At 39.0% G+C, this 19,565-nt stretch overlaps 2 protein-coding genes across 2 annotated transcripts in view; one reads left to right on the forward strand and one right to left on the reverse strand.

Annotated features, from left to right (window-relative positions):
* Positions 1-2,944: 2,944 nt before the first annotated feature.
* Positions 2,945-19,565, forward strand: part of LOC134657522 (small ribosomal subunit protein bS18m) — a 268,775-nt gene continuing 252,154 nt past the window's right edge. The window contains exon 1 of the mRNA XM_063513098.1: positions 2,945-2,954. The gene's annotated coding sequence lies outside the window, so the exon portion shown is untranslated. The remainder of the gene's footprint in view (positions 2,955-19,565) is intronic.
* LOC134657539 (aminopeptidase N-like) overlaps positions 4,230-19,565 on the reverse strand; it is a 43,834-nt gene continuing 28,498 nt past the window's right edge. The window contains exons 13-19 of the mRNA XM_063513114.1: positions 16,747-16,963; positions 12,481-12,590; positions 10,677-10,844; positions 9,460-9,603; positions 8,913-8,994; positions 8,154-8,299; positions 4,230-4,402 (exon numbers count right to left, since the gene is read on the reverse strand). Of these exons, the coding sequence (XP_063369184.1) occupies positions 4,288-4,402; positions 8,154-8,299; positions 8,913-8,994; positions 9,460-9,603; positions 10,677-10,844; positions 12,481-12,590; positions 16,747-16,963 (982 nt within the window). The 3' untranslated portion in view covers positions 4,230-4,287. The remainder of the gene's footprint in view (positions 4,403-8,153; positions 8,300-8,912; positions 8,995-9,459; positions 9,604-10,676; positions 10,845-12,480; positions 12,591-16,746; positions 16,964-19,565) is intronic.

Consider the following 19,565-nt stretch of genomic DNA (forward strand, 5'->3'; position numbering starts at 1 on the left):
GGCGAGTTCACAGGCCGAGCTTAGTAGGGGTCGGGGAACAGGCGTGACTAGTAAGTGTAAACTAGTAAACTAGAAGCGGTGAAGGAGATGCTCGCTATACTGGGCACGCTGAGGAAGAGACGAGTTCACAGGCCGAGCTTAGTAGGGGTCGGGGAACAGGCGTGACTAGTAAGTGTAAACTAGTAAACTAGAAGCGGTGAAGGAGATCCTCGCTATACTGGGCACGCTGAGGAAGAGGCGAGTTCATAGACCGAGCTTAGTAGGGGTCGGGGAACAGGCGTGACTAGTTAAGTGATTCAACTAGGGAACAAATCAAATTATTTCATGAAAATTATTTTGATTTGTTTTTAGGGTTCCGCACCTCTCGGAAAAAACGGAACCCTTATAGGATCACTCGTGCGTCTGTCTGTCTTTCCGACCATTTCCCCCTTTATTTCCGAAACTACTGGGTCTAACATTTTGAAAAACATACACATAATAGTTCTTTACCTATAGATAACAGGAGAACCTATATATGGAACCCTTGGAAGGCGAGTCCGACTCGCACTTGGCCGGTTTTTTAAGTAGTCACACTGCTATAGTCCCGCCTCGGAGACCATGGGGTCAATGCCGTCCCCGAAACGTCGGAAGTGATTTTTTAAAACATTGTTACGCGATTAAGTCCCGTTTTCGTAAAAACTCGGATCTATATCTGAATCCCTAAAGTCTTTTCTCCTATCTTTGCATTTCCTAATATTGTTTGTCATAATGATCAGTTGTCCTAACACTAAAAACCCTAATTTTAGGGCAAGTGCCCAGTTAGGGCAAGTGACTTTAGGACAAACGTTGTTAGGGATTCAGAATGACAACCTAAAAACTCATGTGTAAAAGTTGTGAAAGTTTAAATCAGTGATTTTTTTTGTTTATTTTTAATCATTATCTAATTCTAACAAATAGCTTTGTCCCTACGTAAGTAAACTTACAAGTGTATCTCGGGCTTTATTAGAAGTATGCGTAATATTTCTGATTCCTTCTAATATACGTTTTTTTCTTATTCTAGGTATAAAAGGGGAGATTCAGAAAAAAACCTAATTTAGCTCTAACCATAGACTAAAGTCTTCCGGTGACCACGGCTTGTCAATTATTAAAGTTACATAATTATTTGTAAGTACACTATTTACTTTAAATGTATTCGTCACAATCTCAACTAGGATACTAAATTGTTATTTATACTTGGTCAACCAGATCTTGACAGTAGAAAAAGGCGGCAAATTTGAAAAATGTAGGCGCAAGGGATATCGTCCCATAGAAAATTTGAATTTCGCGCCTTTTTTTACTGACAAGATTTGGTTGACCAGTACGGATATGATGGTCGTTCTTGTCTACGTGACAGCGTGATAAAACGGTGTCCGTCACTTTCTTCCCCACTGTGTTAAACAGTGACAGTTATTTTATCACGTGGATAAAGATGGATAAAGCTATCCATAATAGGCTGGCAGCTATATAACTCTTACTGCAGACGGTACTAAGACGAGTTGAAAGGGATTTTTCATAAATTTTTGGAAGGTATTTTAATTTTTAATATACTGCCAAATACAAAATGTTGCCATTAAAATTGTTAGAATACATATTTATATTCCAATAAGACATGACATTATTTGTATTTTATATCGAGTAGTATGAATTTTAAAGACATTGTTGATAAAATTTATGCATTTAGCCAATTTTAGGCTGTTTTGAACATTCTGAACGCTATTGCTTCGCTAATAAGGCTCAATTTAGCTAGCATTTTATATATACTTTTATTATTTTAAAAGTAGAATTTAGATTGAAATTAAATAACCGCCAACATTTTTGTTGGACGTTTACTATTTAATACACTTTCTAATTATACAAATATTTAGTCTCATATTTTTAATAAATATAAAATAATTCCACATAGTTGAACGTTTTACTGTCGAAAAGTCGAAATAAGTATTTTCGTATTATTATGTATTTTCTATACATTCACATATCATGTTAAAAATCTGAATTTAATATCGGAGTTTCTATTTAAATATGTATTTCATTTTGATTGGTATATAAATGAGACTTAACTATTAAATAAGTGATAATGATCTGAACACTCTATAGATCATTAGTTGTTATTGTTAAGTATACGTTACTTATAAGCATAGTTTTGTTGTAAATTAAATATTATAGTGATAGGATCAGAACTTATTAGCAACAAGTCAAGAAAAACCATAACATAACAATTAAGTATTGATTTTATTTCGGAACATTTCCAAAATGATGAAATTTTCACATCGAAAATTTTCAGAACTTTTTATATTTTTTTCGAAATTGTTCGTTTCCAAAAGGACATTTTCCTGGAAACTTTATGTTAAGGATAAAGAAGCCTAATTTTTGGTTGTGGTAAAAATATATTGACTTGTTAGTAATAATGTTTTATGAAATCTAATTTAAGCAACCAGACAAATTGTCATATGTTTCATATTATTATTTAATGCCAGTAGATAGGGAAATATTTCTAAATTTTTTGACATGTTTACTAAAACACAAGTTACCTTTGGTGCCATTTCTGTCAAATTAAAATATGACGAAGTATTATTATTTAAGCTCTGTTTTTATATTTCAGATACTAATATTACAGTTTAATTTATAACATTTTTCTACCAAATTTGCATTAATAAGACGATTTGCACGAAAAATAGAGCAATTAAACCGTTATTTTAGTATCTAGGATATAAAAACAAGGTTTACGTGTTAAGCGTATTTTTGAATTTTTATTGAAATAAACGATGTATCGATAATAAGTATTTTATTTGTACATATTTTATATACAATAACACATACGCAGTTAACACAAATCCAATCACGCGCGAAGAGCGAAGCAACATGTAGGTATATGCTAAGACAAATGCTATCATGATTTATCATAATAAAGATTCAAGATAGAATGAAATGGGTGACCTTTTTATAGGTCTCTGGGCGTCTAGAGGATAAGTTATGTGTGAAATAGTTATTTTCGATACAAGTGCGAAAAAGAGAAAATTCGAAACGAGTGGCGATAAATTAAAACACGACCGAAGGGAGTGTTTTAAATCGACACGAGTTGCGAATTACCTATTCGCACGTGTATCGAACAACGTTTACAGTACATATGGCACTTTAAAGTTTCGACATACGCACGAAAAGTGCTATTTTACGCACTAGTGCGGAAAAGTAGCCCCATATGTACTGTAAAAACATTTTCGATAATAGCTTTTATCGCCTATTTTTCCTTATATAGTCATAAAGATGATTCCAAAAGCCAATATTTTTCAAAAGTCCATTCCGGCCAAACTCAACGAGGTTTTATTTTATCACTTATAGTTCCTCTCAATCTTCGGTCTACATCAGGTGAGCTGAGGTCATCATTATAGTTTGTAGCTTTCTAGTAGAGCCCGAAGGCTTATCCTATTGTCTATTGTTCAGTAAAACCGCATGTGCTACTTACCTGCAAAAAAGGGTCCTAATTATTCTATTTGTCACCTGAGCGCGGGCTAGTCCAACGCTCAAAAAACCAGTGTAGGTGCGCTCTCCGATAACGCGCCTTTGTTACGCATCTCGATGACACATTTTAGACTGGTTCTGTAGCGTTCGACTCGCCGGCACTCAGTAACCGAAGTACCGATTTTTTATGCAGGTGGTTGCGGCACGAGCGGTTGTTCTTAACAATAGACAATAGGATTAGCCTTCGGGGTCTATTAGAAAGCTACAAACTATACATTGCTCTGCTACCGAACTCTCGTACAGATGTAGTGCATAATTGTTTTCCATCGTATTTTCTCGAAAACTTTCGTATTTGTCATGCTACTTCAGTCAACCTCAGTACTTCTTGTACCGAGACTGACTGAAATAGCAAGACACTTTCGTGCGTTTCCGTGAAAATACGATTGAAAATAATTATGCACTACATCTGTAAGTAACCAACCCTTTGAACGCCACGCCTATCATGCGCGGCGCGTCATTGTGAACCTTGTCGGAATGTACGAAGGTTGATATTGGGATGCGACATTTGCGATGAAAGGGTTAACCGATTCGGTGCGGATGGCACGACAGGCGTGTCATCAATGTTTTCGTGTGGCGTATGACACGATAGGCGTGCCATCATATTCTATGGCGTAGGGCACGCCTGTCGTGTCATAAAATAAATGTTCGCCGCCACAGCCAAAAGTTTTTGAAAATGCAACGAAACGGTTAAATCTGTCATTATATTAGGCTCATAAATAAATTCTTCAATAAACCTTACTCAAAACTTATTTGTCATAGTACAAGAAGCGCAATAACACACATTATGACTGTCCTTGTGAAAACCTTAGCGACACTCCCGCCGTTACTTTTGAAAAAGTTCTTCCACCATTCTAGTAGGTTTTCATTTCTGCAACGAATATATATTTGGTTAGACCTTGAAAATACTTACGTGACAATAATATATTATGTCGTCCTAACGTAAAAGGCATCTCAGGATAAGGATTGGTTGATTTTGTTCCATACAAATGCGAAGTATTTCGACGTAAAGGTAATTTTCTCAGAGAATGTCAAACATAAACTTTAAAAGTAATAAAAAATAAACTTACTTACCTTTTATATCCTTCCAGAAACTATGAAAAAAAGGGATTGTTGAAACAAAAAATACAAAATAAAATTATTTTACATTTATTTCATTTTAACAAGTGCTTCAAAATACTGGACGGACGTTTATTACAGTAAGACTTAAGTATAAAAATAAGAATTTAGAGGTATTACATCGTTTTGCTCATTCGATCAATAAAATAAAACAAAAATCATTTAAGTACATAGGCAAAAAAATAGTCATAACACAATTCATAAAAAAATACACTAACATTTGTTTCTGAACGTTTACAAAATTAAAAATAATAATTAAACTATACAAAAATACATCAATGTCAGTAATATTAGCAATAATCTTTTAAAAAAAATTTTACGCCTATTTAACCTTTTCGACGCCGTGTCAAACACAAAAGCTGTCACTCAGACGCCACGTCACCGAAGCGTCAAAACTGAAATTGAACTTTATGCATATGCACCTAGGTCTATGTTGCTCTGTGGTCTATGACCGATTCATCCGTCTTTGGCGTTGGACCTGCGGCGCGTATATATCGGTCATTGGCGTCCAAAAGGTTAACCCTACAATAAAGAGTGAATGTTGTTATCTAGCTTTCTGTAGTAAAGGATTTCACAAATAGCCTAGCAAAGATAAAAAAGTCAATGAATAAAATACTATCTTCAGAGTCTTGTAGACGCGGCCCGCGGCTATAATAATTGGCGGTTTGCCTTTTTCTTAGTGGATACACATTTTTTACTTTCCGTCCGCTAAAACAGGACAATAATGGTTTGATTTTTTTGAGTTTGACAATACATAACTTCCCGTACTATTATTGCTACAATAAGGTGAACATTTCGGAGCAAATTGGAGAAAAAATAAATACTTAAAGGCATCTAGCGGTTTTAAATCAGCGACTTCTACGGACTACAGCGAATATTCTGTGCCAAATGTTTCCTAAAATTCTACATATTTAGGATACTTATATAAAATTTGAAGTACAACACTAAGCACTTATTTGGTCCCAAATGACAATAAAATGTATATAATACTCATAATACTAAGTCTAACTACTTTGAACGCGAGTTGATAACTTTGTGACAAGAAATACTACCTGAAAAACAAGCATAAGTATATAGTACACTGTAATTGTAACTTTGAATGCGGAGTATCTATGTCTATGTCTGTCTATCTATATCTAGTACTTTAATATTATCGTTTTTCAAAACTAAGTACCCCACTTTCGAAGTTAGCCTAATCACCTTAATGCCATTTGCATCATCCCACTAACCCGGGGATAACCGGTTAAACATGGAGTTGCCATGGTTACCAACTTACCAGCCCAGTAGCACGGTCGCATTTTTATCATTTGTCACCATGCCTGTCACGTTCTAACAAGTATGTAAGTGCGAAAGTGACGGGCATAGTGATAGTCGATAAAAATGGAACCGTGCTGAGCCCGCAGTACAACTTGATACTGGGTTAACGGTTTAACGAGTTAACCCCGGGTTAATGGGATGGTGCAATTGGCCCTTAGTCTTTTAGGTACATCATAACAACTAAATCGCGTCAATTTAGTAAGTACAATACGTCCACTGGTTAATTATTTGCTAGAAAAAATAACAATGTAATGTATCGAATTAATTAATTTGTGTATGACTATTGCTAAGGCACGATTATTTGTTCTAACAAATCTCTCTAAATATTACTAAAGTGATCAAATCCAAAGTAGCGAAAACCGACGTATTTGGCGTTGTGTCACTTTTGCTTTTAATCACAACATTAAACCATGTCTATGCAATGTTATCGGAAGCACGAAGGACATATTTCTTTTATTTTTTGCCATTTTTATATATTGTGAAATGTTTTGCCACTTTTGTGTTATTTCTGGTCAGGATCGCGAGCCCTTTTCATCCTTATAGGAGAAAAAAAGTGTCCTAAAATTTCCATACATTTTTCAAATTTCCTTTTTGTTAACACCATACAAAGTATATGGGGAAATGGTAACACAATAGGAAAAAACTCTGGGACATTTTTTTACCCTATTAGGATCGAAAGAGCTCGTGATTCTGAGTAGAAATAACACAAAAGTGGTAAAAAAGGTCACAATAAATAAAAATGGCAAAAAATAAAAGAAACGCTCATCTTTGGCGGTCACAATTCAATGACAATTCGTAAATCTTATTGCATAGACGGGCCATTTTATTTAAAGTTGTCCGGCCCCTACATTTTTTTAAATTTGTGATTTTCTATGTTATTTCTACTCAGAATCACGAGCTCTTTCTATCCTAATAGGAGAAAAAAAGTGTCCCAAAATTTCCATAAATTTTTCGATCTTTCCATTCCGTGACCGCCATACAAAGTCTATGAAAAATGGTAACGGACCAGGAAAAAACCTTGGGACACTTTTTTTCTCCTATTAGGATAGAAAGAGCTCGTGATTCTGAGTAGAAATAACATAGAAAATCCCAATTTTGAAAAAAAAAAGTGTAGGGGAGTACTTTAAATAAAATTGCCCTGACATACGGTCCACAATCAGTGCAATATTCTAGTCAAGTCAGTTGGTCAGGGGCGTTTTAAAACGTGACGTCCTTACGCATAGACTAGGAATCCTCTAGACGGAGTTTAGAGCAATTATTTCATGAACCCGATGCTGCCAAATACTTGGGTGCGGGGGACGAGGTGAGCGAGTCCCGTGCCGTGATTGGTCCGTTCAAAGACACGGACGTCACACAAAGACACTTTGACTCGAAGATGGAGTAAAGCTACCGTATATTTGTGGCAGAGGGGGTAGCGCTACTATGCTCAGTCTGGAGCAGGGATGTTGCGGATGCAGACTTTTTGACATCCGCGGATGCGGATGCGGATATTTAAAGGCTCACATCCGCGGATGCGGATGTCAAGATTAGGTACTTAGAAAACGTCAAATATTACATTTTTAGTATTTTTTATTTAAAAAAAACGAATCGTTTAGTATTTGAGCAAGAATATAGGTGCGTTATATTTAATAAACAGTAACTTGGCCGACTTTTCTGGATCTAGACGATTTCGTTATAGGTAATGACGAAATTACCTAGCACTTACGCCGCCGCTAAGACGTTCCTGTGCCGACTTGTTCAACATCCGCATCCGCATAAGCTCCGCATCGATTTTATGCGGATGCGGATGCGTTATTTTCGACATCCGCATCCGCATCCGCATAAAATCGATGCGGAGCTTATGCGGATGCGGATGTTGAACAAGTCGGCACAGGAACGTCTTAGCGGCGGCGTAAGTGCTAGGTAATTTAATTACCTATAACGAAATCGTCTAGATCCAGAAAAGTCGGCCAAGTTACTGTTTATTAAATATAACGCACCTATATTCTTGCTCAAATACTAAACGATCCGTTTTTTTTAAATAAAAAATACTAAAAATGTAATATTTGACGTTTTTTAAGTACGTAATCTTGACATCCGCATCCGCGGATGTGAGCCTTTAAATATCCGCATCCGCATTCGCGGATGTCAAAAAATCTGCATCCGCAACATCCCTGGTCTGGAGGATGTCTTGTCTGTGTCCTTACGTGGCGGCTAGTCGCATCAGGCTGATGACCTGTTCCTTGTTCTTGGCGATCCAGTCGATGTTGACGCGGGCTTTCTCGATGCCTTGCTTCACGGCCAGCTTGGCGCCTTCGAGCGCCTTGCTGTGTTCGGCTGCCCAGGCTTCGAACTGAAAGAGATTTTGGCATATTTAATTTGCTATAGATAAGGGTCTGCCACCTTGTAGTCTACAACGGAAATTTAAAATAGATATTAACACTTTACGTCAGTAATAGGTTCCCTGACAACCAGAATGCACGTAGAGGCTGTGCGGAAAGAGAAGAGTCGTGGAAGGTATGGCGCCCAATACATTCCACGACTCTTTCCGAACAGACTCTATATATGTCACCGTAAAATTGTAAACACTCGTCATATTATAATCTCGCTCCTTTGTGCATTTTAAAGTGTGCCACCTCGTGATCTAAATCGGAGGATTAAAATCATCCAATCTCTCACCAATTCATAATCTAAATGTATATACTTAGTTCATTAACGAATTCAGAATCTTTAACATCAGGCTCTACATTAGGTACAGATTTTTCTGGACTCAGTCAATTATATCTGATATTATAGACCAGAGGCTACGGCGACAATTAAACATGGATTTTTCGCGGGATGCTACCTAAATTTATTTATGAACCACAGACGATAATAAACTAATTACTAAACGGTGTATGTGTTGGCCCTATCTCATTATATATTATATATTTTAGGCAGCAATTGATTATATAAGTATAAATTACCTCTTCCAATTCCTTTAGCGTCGTGAATTGTTCCAGAAGAGTCCTCATAATCCTTCCGATTCTGGTCTCTGAGCCACGGAACCTGCACAACAAAATAAAAGTAGCATCATAGTAATTCAGGCACAGATAACTAAAATAAAACTAACCTTTTGACCGTCAGAAACGTCAACTACGTGCGCGACTAGGTACAGCCGAATATCAACCTTCCTGCATTCCGACAAGGTTCACAATGACGCGCTGCGCACGGTAGGCATGGCGTTCGAAGCGATAATAATCACACATATTTGTACAAAAAACTACCCATTAAAAAATTATAGATGAAAGCAAAATAGATGGTGATCATGATGGTGGTCGTGATACCTGTGATAATTAATCTGATGATGATAATGGCTCACCTCTTTTCAATATTACTGTATGCGGTTGTATATGAAGTCCCTAGCCACGTAGTAACCGACGATGTATCGAATGACAATAAGGATTCACGATGATAATAATGCTGCTGTTGCTGCTGCTGATGATAGTGATGGTGATGATGATAATGACTCACCTCTTCTCAATATCACCAATGCGGTTGTAGATGAAGTCCCTAGCCACGTAGTAACCGACGGTGGAGCGAGTGACCGCACTGATGACGCCGATGGAATCCTGCTTACGGACTTCCGAGCCATCCGTGATCGCCCATTCCAGGTATCTGTGAATAGGTTTTAATTTGAGTCTATGGAATATGTTTCTAAATTCTATTAAATTCTGTAAATGTATATCTCGCCCGTTTGTTTCAATAATATCCCATTGGAGAGGAAGAATGGCATATTCCTAGCCGCCCATACGTCAAACCTTGCCAAGCAAAATTAAATTTTATTTGTCAACACAAAGTTCAAATTAGAATGGAACAGGAGACCTTTTTATAGGTCTCTGGGCGGCTAGAGGATAATATTGTCTTGGGTTACCGCGATAGTTACTTATTATATCTCGTATATTGAATTTATACTACAACCCGACGTTTCGCTGTAAAGGGTTCGTTCGCTGTAAAGGGTTCGAAACGTCGGGATGTAGTACAAATTCAATATACGCGAAGAATGGCATAGATAATGTGACTGGAAATTTGGCAATAATAATTAGAATCTTCATCACTCTTACTCTAGAGCAAGAGTTGGTGACCTACATTTATAACTACTCTTTCAAGATCTACACCTCTCTCTGACTGAACTCTTTTACGCCAGCACCAGCAGAGCAGAATGTCATCGGAATGCTAAGCCGTATTGAAATATTCTCTATCAAGGCTGTCGGCTAGACATATTATTATTATTGGGGTGGTATCGGGCCTTTGAGTGTCACGTCGACCAAGTATTGATCTATTGTGACGGCCCTTTAAAGTTCATTACTAATGCCCGTTGCATCCAGAAAATTACAGATGCTTTGGGCCGTAACGTTCTGTACCTCATAGGGTTGCAATACATGCCGCCCTAAGTAGGTACTTCTTTTTGACATTAGTGGTCCACAGGAACAGAGAATGTGCACGACAGTAGGTGTAGCCGACATATAACATCCCTCCTACTAGAAAATGTTTCAAAGAGTATTTTTAGACGATGACGACGTTGAAAGGTACACGGTGGCTAAAAAATAACTGTATTCCCGTTGCCAGCGGAGTTCTTGGGATTATACGGGGTTGGTCCCATGGTAAAAGTTGCGCAGTATAATCCCAAAACCTCTCTGGCAAGGGGAATGTAGTTAGTTTTTAGCCACCCTATATAGAGTGATACTTACTGGTTAAGGATCCAGATCTCCCTGGTGCAAGCCAGCGCTTGCAGAATGTCATCGGAATGTGAGGCCACGTTGGAATGCCGTTTGCGTTCCAGCAGGAACCGCCACTCCACCACGCTGCCGCGGTATATGCCCACGCAGTATACTGTACGGCGGAGGTCCAGTGGGATTCTGCAAATAAGAGTTGGGTCATTATATTTAAACTTGTCCCTTATACCTTTTTTTTTTCAAAATTGGGATTTTTTTATGTTATTTCTACTTAGAATCATGAGCTCTTTTGATCCTAATAGAAAAAAGTATCCCAAGATTTCCATACATTTTTCGATCTTTTCATTCCGAAACCGCCATACAAAGTCTATGAAAAATGGTAACGGAATGGGAAAAAACCTTGGGACACTTTTTTTCTCCTATTAGGATAGAAAGAGCTCGTGATTCTGAGTAGAAATAACATAGAAATTCACAAATTAAAAAAAAAGTGTAGGGGACAACCCGACAACTTTAAATATAATGGCCCAGTTGGGTTTAAAACGAATATCTTTACTACTTAATTCAAAACTAAAGGAAATAAGTAGTATTCCTTAAGCGAGGGGACCGGATTTAATTATCGTTCGAGGAGCTATGGAAGAGGGACGAATGCTTGGCCTTGGACGAGGAACATTATCCGGTACGAAGGACCAATGAACATTTTATGAGCTGATTCGCTAATATGCCTTAAGTACTTAGAAATCTTGCATGCGTATTATTTTATTGAATAGACATTAAAGTCTTCTTCTTCCTCGCGTTGTCCCGGCATTTTGCCACGGCTCATGGGAGCCTGGGGTCCGCTTGTCAACTAATCCCAGTATTGGCGTGGGCACTAGTTTTTACGAAAGCGACTGCCTTCTGACCTTCCAACCCAGAGGGTAAACTAGGCCCGTATTGGGATTAGTCCGGTTTCCTCACGATGTTTTCCTTCACCGAAAAGCGACTGGTAAATATAAAATGATATTTCGTACATAAGTTCCGAAAAACTCATTGGTACGAGCCGGGGTTCGAACCCGCGACCTCCGGATTGCAAGTCGCACGCTCTTACCGCTAGGCCACCAGCGCTTTTGAATAGACATTAAAGTAACAGCAAAATAATGACAAGTAAAAATATGACAAAATAGGTATAGTTTGTCAACGGATTGTCTCATTTCAAACATAGACAGAGAGGAACATACTATCTTGGTCTTACACTAGTACTAGCACCTAAAAGGTATAGTTTATTTTGTTCTTATTTACTGACAATTTGGTTTGACCAACTATATAAAGATATCAAAAAGAGGCCGTCGTCTACAGACATATTGTCAAGCTGTCATTATGTCAACCTGTTAAGGAAGTAAGTTTCCGAGCATTTTAAAAAGTTGTTACAATTCAAAGTACCTACCTACATCTGATTTTTTTTCTATTATTTACTACATTTCGTCAACTCTTCTTTTTCATGGATGGGCCATTTTATTTAAAGTTGTCTCCTACACTTTTTATTCAAATGTGTGATTTTTTATGTTATTTCTACTTAGAATCACGATCTCTTTCGATCCTAATAGAAGAAAAATAGTGGTCCATGATGTCCATACATTTTTCGATCTTTCCATTCCGTGACCGCCATACAAAGTCTATGAAAAATGGTAACGGAATGGAAATGAAAACCTTAGAAAATAACATAGAAATTACCAAATTAAAAAAAAGTGTAGGGGACAACTTTAAATAAAAATGCCCGGATAAGAGGTCTAATAGACTTGGCAATAACAGAAGGTGGTCACTTGAAATTACAGACTAGACTTACGGGTTATCTTCGTCGGGTGTGTCAGATGACATCCACCGCTGGAATAGCTCGATGGCATTTTCCTCGCAGCCAGGGACCTTCATCCTGCACGCCCATGAGCTCGTCAGCACCTAAAATAAATGATTCTATTCTAGGTATTCTATTCTAGAATATGGTCGGGTATTAATACTTCGGCCACATACTCGACGAGTGGCACGGGAAGTAAGCAGAGACGTAGTGTGGCCGCGCTACTCGCCATCGGCCGCCATATTGTCGGGCATACTTCTCTCACGCTTACTATTTAACAGACTGCCTGATGACCTTAAACAGCTACCGCTTAAAAAATTTAAAAACAAACTGTACTCTTTCCTTGTTGACAAGTGTTACTACAGTCTGAATGAATTTTTAGATAAAACTGTATCTTCATAATTTTAGAATTTTAAGACTTAATAGTTTTTTATAACTAGTTTAATAATGCATGTTTTTGTTTAAAAATAATAATGTAAATTAAACTTAAATTTAGTATAATTTCACTTTGCATGGCTTTTTAAAGCCTAAATGTGTATGGCTCTATAAATAATAATGTAACACCATTGTATACCACATTTAATGGCAAATAAATATACATATATACATATACATATTACCACTCGGCGAGTGTGTGGCCTAGGTTTAAGAGAAAATATGGTTGGGTATTAGGAAGAGTCCCAGTATCGTATCAGTCACACGGTTAACTCACAGGCTCAATACAACCTTTATAACACACAGCTTGCTTTCGAAAAACTAGTGCGTCTACGTCAATTCTTGCGATTCGTTGTTAAGCGGACCCAAAGGCTCCCATGAGCCGTAGCAAACATGCCGGGATAACATGAGGAAGAAGATATATATAGCTGATACTGATACTGATACTGATACTAGGGGTAACTCCAGCCAGCAGATCCTGCAGCAAGGACTAGGAAGAGGAGACTACAGCGGGGAAGGCGAAGTTGAGGCAAATAGCCCTGTAAGCTCGTATGACTCTGCTGATTCAACCTAAGCGGCATCGAGTCAGTGGAGGTGTCAGCGTCACCTCACACCGGCTAAACCTCAAAAGCGAAATCAAACAAAGTACGCGCGCAAACCAGCTTATTACGCAACAACCCCTGCCACCCCTCCGTAGGCGCCCGCAGCCTGCCCGAGACACCGGAGCACCCAGTAGATAGGACAGGAGTGTAGGGTTTGCAGTCAGGATAGTAGGAGAGACGGGAGATTTTAGCCGACCCGAATACAAGGCATCGTAAAGTCAGCATGGGGTAGATAGATACTATACTTGGTGTGTAATAAATACTAGGTGTGTGGACGTGTGACTGCATTATGACCCTCCCCTTTTCCCCTCCTTTGTAGAAACCTGGATGGCCCCGTCGTTTTAACGTTATCTCGGATATTAATCAAATCATTAGTCGCTCTCGCCTAAGTGTTTCTTCCTGCGAAGTACTGGGGATTCCGTATTAGTTCTGCTACGGATCTGATTGTCTCTCTTTCTCTTGACTGTGACACAGGCATTCCCGAGGTACGTTGTCAGTATAGGTCGAATACCGCCGTTACACAAACCCGTAGCAACAATGTAGTTATCCGCCGTTTTCTTGCGATAATGAAGAAGGCAAGTAGTGGTCATTAAGTTTCTTGATCGACGACCAAGTATGTGCTTGCGTAGCGTACGGTGAGCTTCGGTAAGGTGGACGAAGGATTTTGTCCTGTTGTATAAGTGTAGTGCAGCACAGGTAGCGCAGCTTGTAGATATAGGAATTTCTAGGGGGACCTTTTTTCCAGGAGGCACGAGTAAGTAATATGACGTTTGTTATATTATTACTCAGTAGGCACAAAAAAAATCACAATTTTAAGAGGTCCTTTACTTTATATAAAATAATAATGAAGATAGATAGTAGTTTAATCACGCTAGGAAATAAAAAACTGGATTTGAGCACTGCACAGCACAGACACTTCTAACACAATAAAACCGCAAAAACACAGAGTTTGCACATCAGCATATTACATATTTACTTACTTCGAGCATGAGAAAATTGCACTATCACTTTGTTTAAAATAAAAAAAAACACAAACGAAACAATTCAATAATAATTACAGAGATATATTAATAGAGTTTCACTTAAATTGACTGTTAAATTGAATATTATTTGGTAGTTAGGGCTAAAGACCCATGACACCCTCTTCCCGTTCCGGTATCTTAACTTCATATTTCTCAATGCAAATATTCCATTTACGGTTATACTTGGTAGGTATCTCTTTGTTTGCAATTCATATATCGACGATATAAATATATAAAACAATTGTAGGTATGGTATGATTTTGAAGTCTCTACCAGCATACCTGTTACATTCCTTCAATTCCTTGCGCCCCGGCGTGGTCGTGGTGAAAGTAGCCGTGCCTCGTACCCTTTTTTTTGGCATTTATTGCAACTGCACATGTTGTGATGGGCTGTAAGACCCTTGAAGCCGGATAGTATAAAAAATAATTCTGAAGCGGTGTCCGCCATTACTTCTGCGGGCCTTTGTATTTTGATTCGTTTCTTTGAGCCGACTGTCTTGCGTATTTTGCTCACCTTTTACAACCCTTTACAATCGCCCAGTATGTCTCGCTGTACATTGAAATCAGTGGGTTCCGTAAGGGGTCCCTTCTTTCCCTTTTTAAGGTACACCCACCTACAGGCATAGGCATCTTTCTTACTCAATGACCTCTATCCTAACCCAGTCAAGTAGTTAGGAATAAAATAAAGTTGCCGCGATATACAGTAAGCACATGAGACCGCCACGACATTATCTGAAGTAACAACTTCCACCAACCAAACTCGTGCGAAGGAAAATAATTTGTGTACAAGCAGCGTCCCTCGTGAGTCGTGACTCATGATGTCACTATACATCGTTAATTTAGAACAAAATTGGGATGGCATTGTAACGACGAAATGAACATAGAGTTCGTTTTATCAACTTGCATCTTTCGGTATACTAGTATGTAGTTGCCTGTTTTGGGGCAAGATTGAAGATAATCCTCTACATTTGCTCGTAAAGAGACAGCAACATGCAGGTACTCAACATAGTTCAAGTATTGCTTGTACTGCTACCCTGCTTAAAACAGACAATGCAATTATACAGAGACTCAATCCACATGAGCATGTTATTTGGAGGTAAAATGGAAATCTCTCACCAGGTAACTCGTACTCATGTCTCGACTTCGTTGAGGTTTACTTCGGCGTATGCGCAGTGATTTTACACATTTTAAAATATAAAAAAAATTACGTTAAACCGGCATTTCTCGGGATGAGATATTTTAATAGAAATGAATAGAATCATAGAATCGAAACCGAAACACACAAAACGCGCGCGGTCATTTATATAAAAAAAAAGCACGGTCCGGCCCGGCCCGCACATCTGGCGACAAAATGGTATAGCGTACACCATTGTAAAACACCCCGGGACGCGTCCGACCTCGATGACGGTCAAAACAAAACTCCTCAGGAAGAAGATATATATAGCTTTTACAAAAATAAAATTTGGATCTACTTATATCGACCATTAGGGATGTCTTTTAAGTTTTATTTTAATACCACATCGGTGGCAAACAAGCATACGGGCCGGAAAGTACTGTGTGAAAGACTTTTGTTAGAAAAGGTACCTAATATAAAAGTTTATTATCATCATAAGTCTGTAACATCCCTCTGAACAATTTCTAAAAAGTATTTAATCTCAGTCCTTACCCGAGAGGGGTCCAAACCTACTTAGTTTTAAAATTATGTAGATAAAATTAATTATTTTTATTATGTTAGCTAATTAGTTATAAAATTATAACTGTATTATTTTTTTCGTGTACCTATACTTTAGTTGGTTATGGAATAAATGGGCTTTTTATTTATTTAGTCTCAGAAGTATCGCCTCATCTGTAATTAGGGTTGCCAGATCGAAAGGCGCTATTATCGGGAAAAAATATCAATTTTTCGGGATTTTGAGACTTAAGTCGGGAAAAAAGAAAACATTTAAATTAAAGTAATTGTATTAAAAACAACGATATTTTACATTATTGGCACTACGTCAGTTGCTCTGCCCATAGACGTTTTTATAACGCTGACGTGCTCGATACGGGTTGCTCGCTCGCTCGACGACAATTCGGAACTTGAAATTATTGTTTTATAACGTGCAGCTGTTTTTCGGGGCAATTTCCACTTTGTCGGGAATCGGGAACACATGCTAAAAATCGGGAGAATCCCGCCAAATCCCGACCATCTGGCAACCCTACCTGTAATTTGACGCTGTTCAGCTGATCCCCATTCAGAATAGCCTTCTTCGAAAGCCCGCCGGCTCGCTCATAATTCTCAGCCACGAGTCCCCTCATGAACTTCTGGAACGCCCCGAACTCTGGACTGCGCTTGATCACGTTCTCAATCTTGCTGAGGCCGCGGAGGCCGGTAGAGAGGGGCAAGTAGTCGGCCTCGCGGTTCAGGTATTTCACCATTCTGCCGAAATAAAGCTTAGTTCAGCAAGATATACTTAGGGCAACTTGCACCATCCCACTAACCCAGGTTAACCGGTTAAAGCTGGAGTTACCATGGTTACCGGTACAATTTGACACTGGGTTAACGGTTTAACAGGTTAATCCAGGGTTCGCTAAATTTTATTGTTTTGAAAGTTTCATAGTAAGCCGCCGGGGCGCGCCGGGTGACGTTGATCAGTCTGTCAAGTGCGGATAGTGCAACTGGCACTTAAAGTTGGAAAATAAATAAAAAAAGCTAAAATTGTCAAAGCAGGTTAAGAGTTCATAAACGACACACTCTAGAAATACGTTTTGTTCTAACTTCTTCTCTAGTGTATATCTCGTTTGTTCCACCTCGTACCCCAGCACATGATTTATTCAATATGAACAATATTCTTACACTGCCTTCTCAGTTCATTTATGATGTAGCAAAACACGTTAATGAAAATCTAGACACATTCCCGTGCAAAAAGACCACTCGCACAAGACAGGGATCGAAAAATCAACTCCGCACTGAACCTATTAGATTGACCAAGTCATATAAAATCACGTCACATGTAGGACCTAAAGTATACAACAAGCTCCCAGCGGAGATAAAGAATGCGGGTAGTACACAAATATTTTTTTTTAAATTAAGAAAATGGCTACTGGACTACTCTTTTTACGATGTTAAAGATTTTTTTGACCTACCGAATAATTTGTAAATGTTTATGAATAATAATTTATGAATAATAATGTAATGTATCTAATTTCATTGAATAACTGACATTGTAATTGTACCTATCCTGATATCTTAATTAAGCTGATTATTTAATTAATTTGAATATTATATAACAACGGAACCTAATACCTAAATAAATTGACATGTAATATTTAAAATATTATAAATAAATGACTATGACTATGACTATCCAGTCGCTGTGGTAGCAAACGATCTGGGTACGATAGTGATTTCTGACAAGTAAGTACAAGTTTACTTTGGTGTAAAATACACCAAAGTAAACTTGTATAGGGAATATTACGCGTAACTCTGCATAGGCGGCGCTACTCCCACAATAATTCACAATCTAAGGGTCTACCGCAAACGGAGAGAGTCGAAATTTTGTTATCTAACCTCTCTATCACTCTTGCATATTCGAGTGATAAAGAGGCAGGTAGCTGAGTTTTGATTTCGCGTTTCCCGGTAGGCCCTTTGTAAACAAACCGCCTTGATGTATCAATGTCATATTTGATTGTCTGTGATAACCTGTCAAAAAACAGTATGTATAAGTTACTCTATGGTATACTTAAGTCGATAGTGCTGCACTCTGGCGGCAAAACATTGCAGTAATACTCCCTATTATTGCTGTGGAGCCGAGCTGTTCAAACTGAATGCGTGGTTCGGCTTAAACCGCTCCGGGCCATGGCCCTCGTTGACCCTAGTAAATACGGTCTGGTATTATCATACTCACTGCAACGCATGTTCGTAATCCAGCACATTAGTCCAGGCGAGCTCCAACGAGTCCGTCATGAGCTGCACTCGACTCAGCACCGGGATGCTGGCGTAGTTCTCGCTGTTCAGTAACCGGATATCCGGTACATCTCTAGTAAATACGGCCTGGTATTATCATACTCACTGCAAAGCATGTTCGTAATCCAGCACATTAGTCCAGGCGAGCTCCAACGAGTCCGTCATGAGCTGCACTCGACTCAGCACCGGGATGCTGGCGTAGTTCTCGCTGTTCAGTAACCGGATATCCGGTGCATCTCTAGTAAATACGGCCTGGTATTATCATACTCACTGCAAAGCATGTTCGTAATCCAGCACATTAGTCCAGGCGAGCTCCAACGAGTCCGTCATGAGCTGTACTCGACTCAGCACCGGGATGCTGGCGTAGTTCTCGCTGTTCAGTAACCGGATATCCGGTGCATCTCTAGTAAATACGGCCTGGTATTATCATACTCACTGCAACGCATGTTCGTAATCCAGCACATTAGTCCAGGCCAGCTCCAAGGAGTCCATCATGAGCTGTATTCGACTCAGCACCGGGATGCTGGCGTAGTTCTCGCTGTTCAGTAACCGGATATCCGGTGCATCTCTAGTAAATACGGCCTGGTATTATCATACTCACTGCAACGCATGTTCGTAATCCAGCACATTAGTCCAGGCGAGCTCCAACGAGTCCGTCATGAGCTGTACTCGACTCAGCACCGGGATGCTGGCGTAGTTCTCGCTGTTCAGTAACCGGATATCCGGTGCATCTCTAGTAAATACGGCCTGGTATTATCATACTCACTGCAACGCATGTTTGTAATCCAGCACATTAGTCCAGGCGAGCTCCAACGAGTCCGTCATGAGCTGTACTCGACTCAGCACCGGGATGCTGGCGTAGTTCTCGCTGTTCAGTAACCGGATATCCGGTGCATCTCTAGTAAATACGGCCTGGTATTATCATACTCACTGCAAAGCATGTTCGTAATCAAGCACATTAGTCCAGGCGAGCTCCAAGGAGTCCGTCATGAGCTGTACTCGACTCAGCACCGGGATGCTGGCGTAGTTCTCGCTGTTCAGTAACCGGATATCCGGTGCATCTCTAGTAAATACG

The sequence above is a fragment of the Cydia amplana genome, chromosome 20 (assembly GCF_948474715.1).
Source record: "Cydia amplana chromosome 20, ilCydAmpl1.1, whole genome shotgun sequence".
Taxonomy (NCBI): domain Eukaryota; kingdom Metazoa; phylum Arthropoda; class Insecta; order Lepidoptera; family Tortricidae; genus Cydia; species Cydia amplana.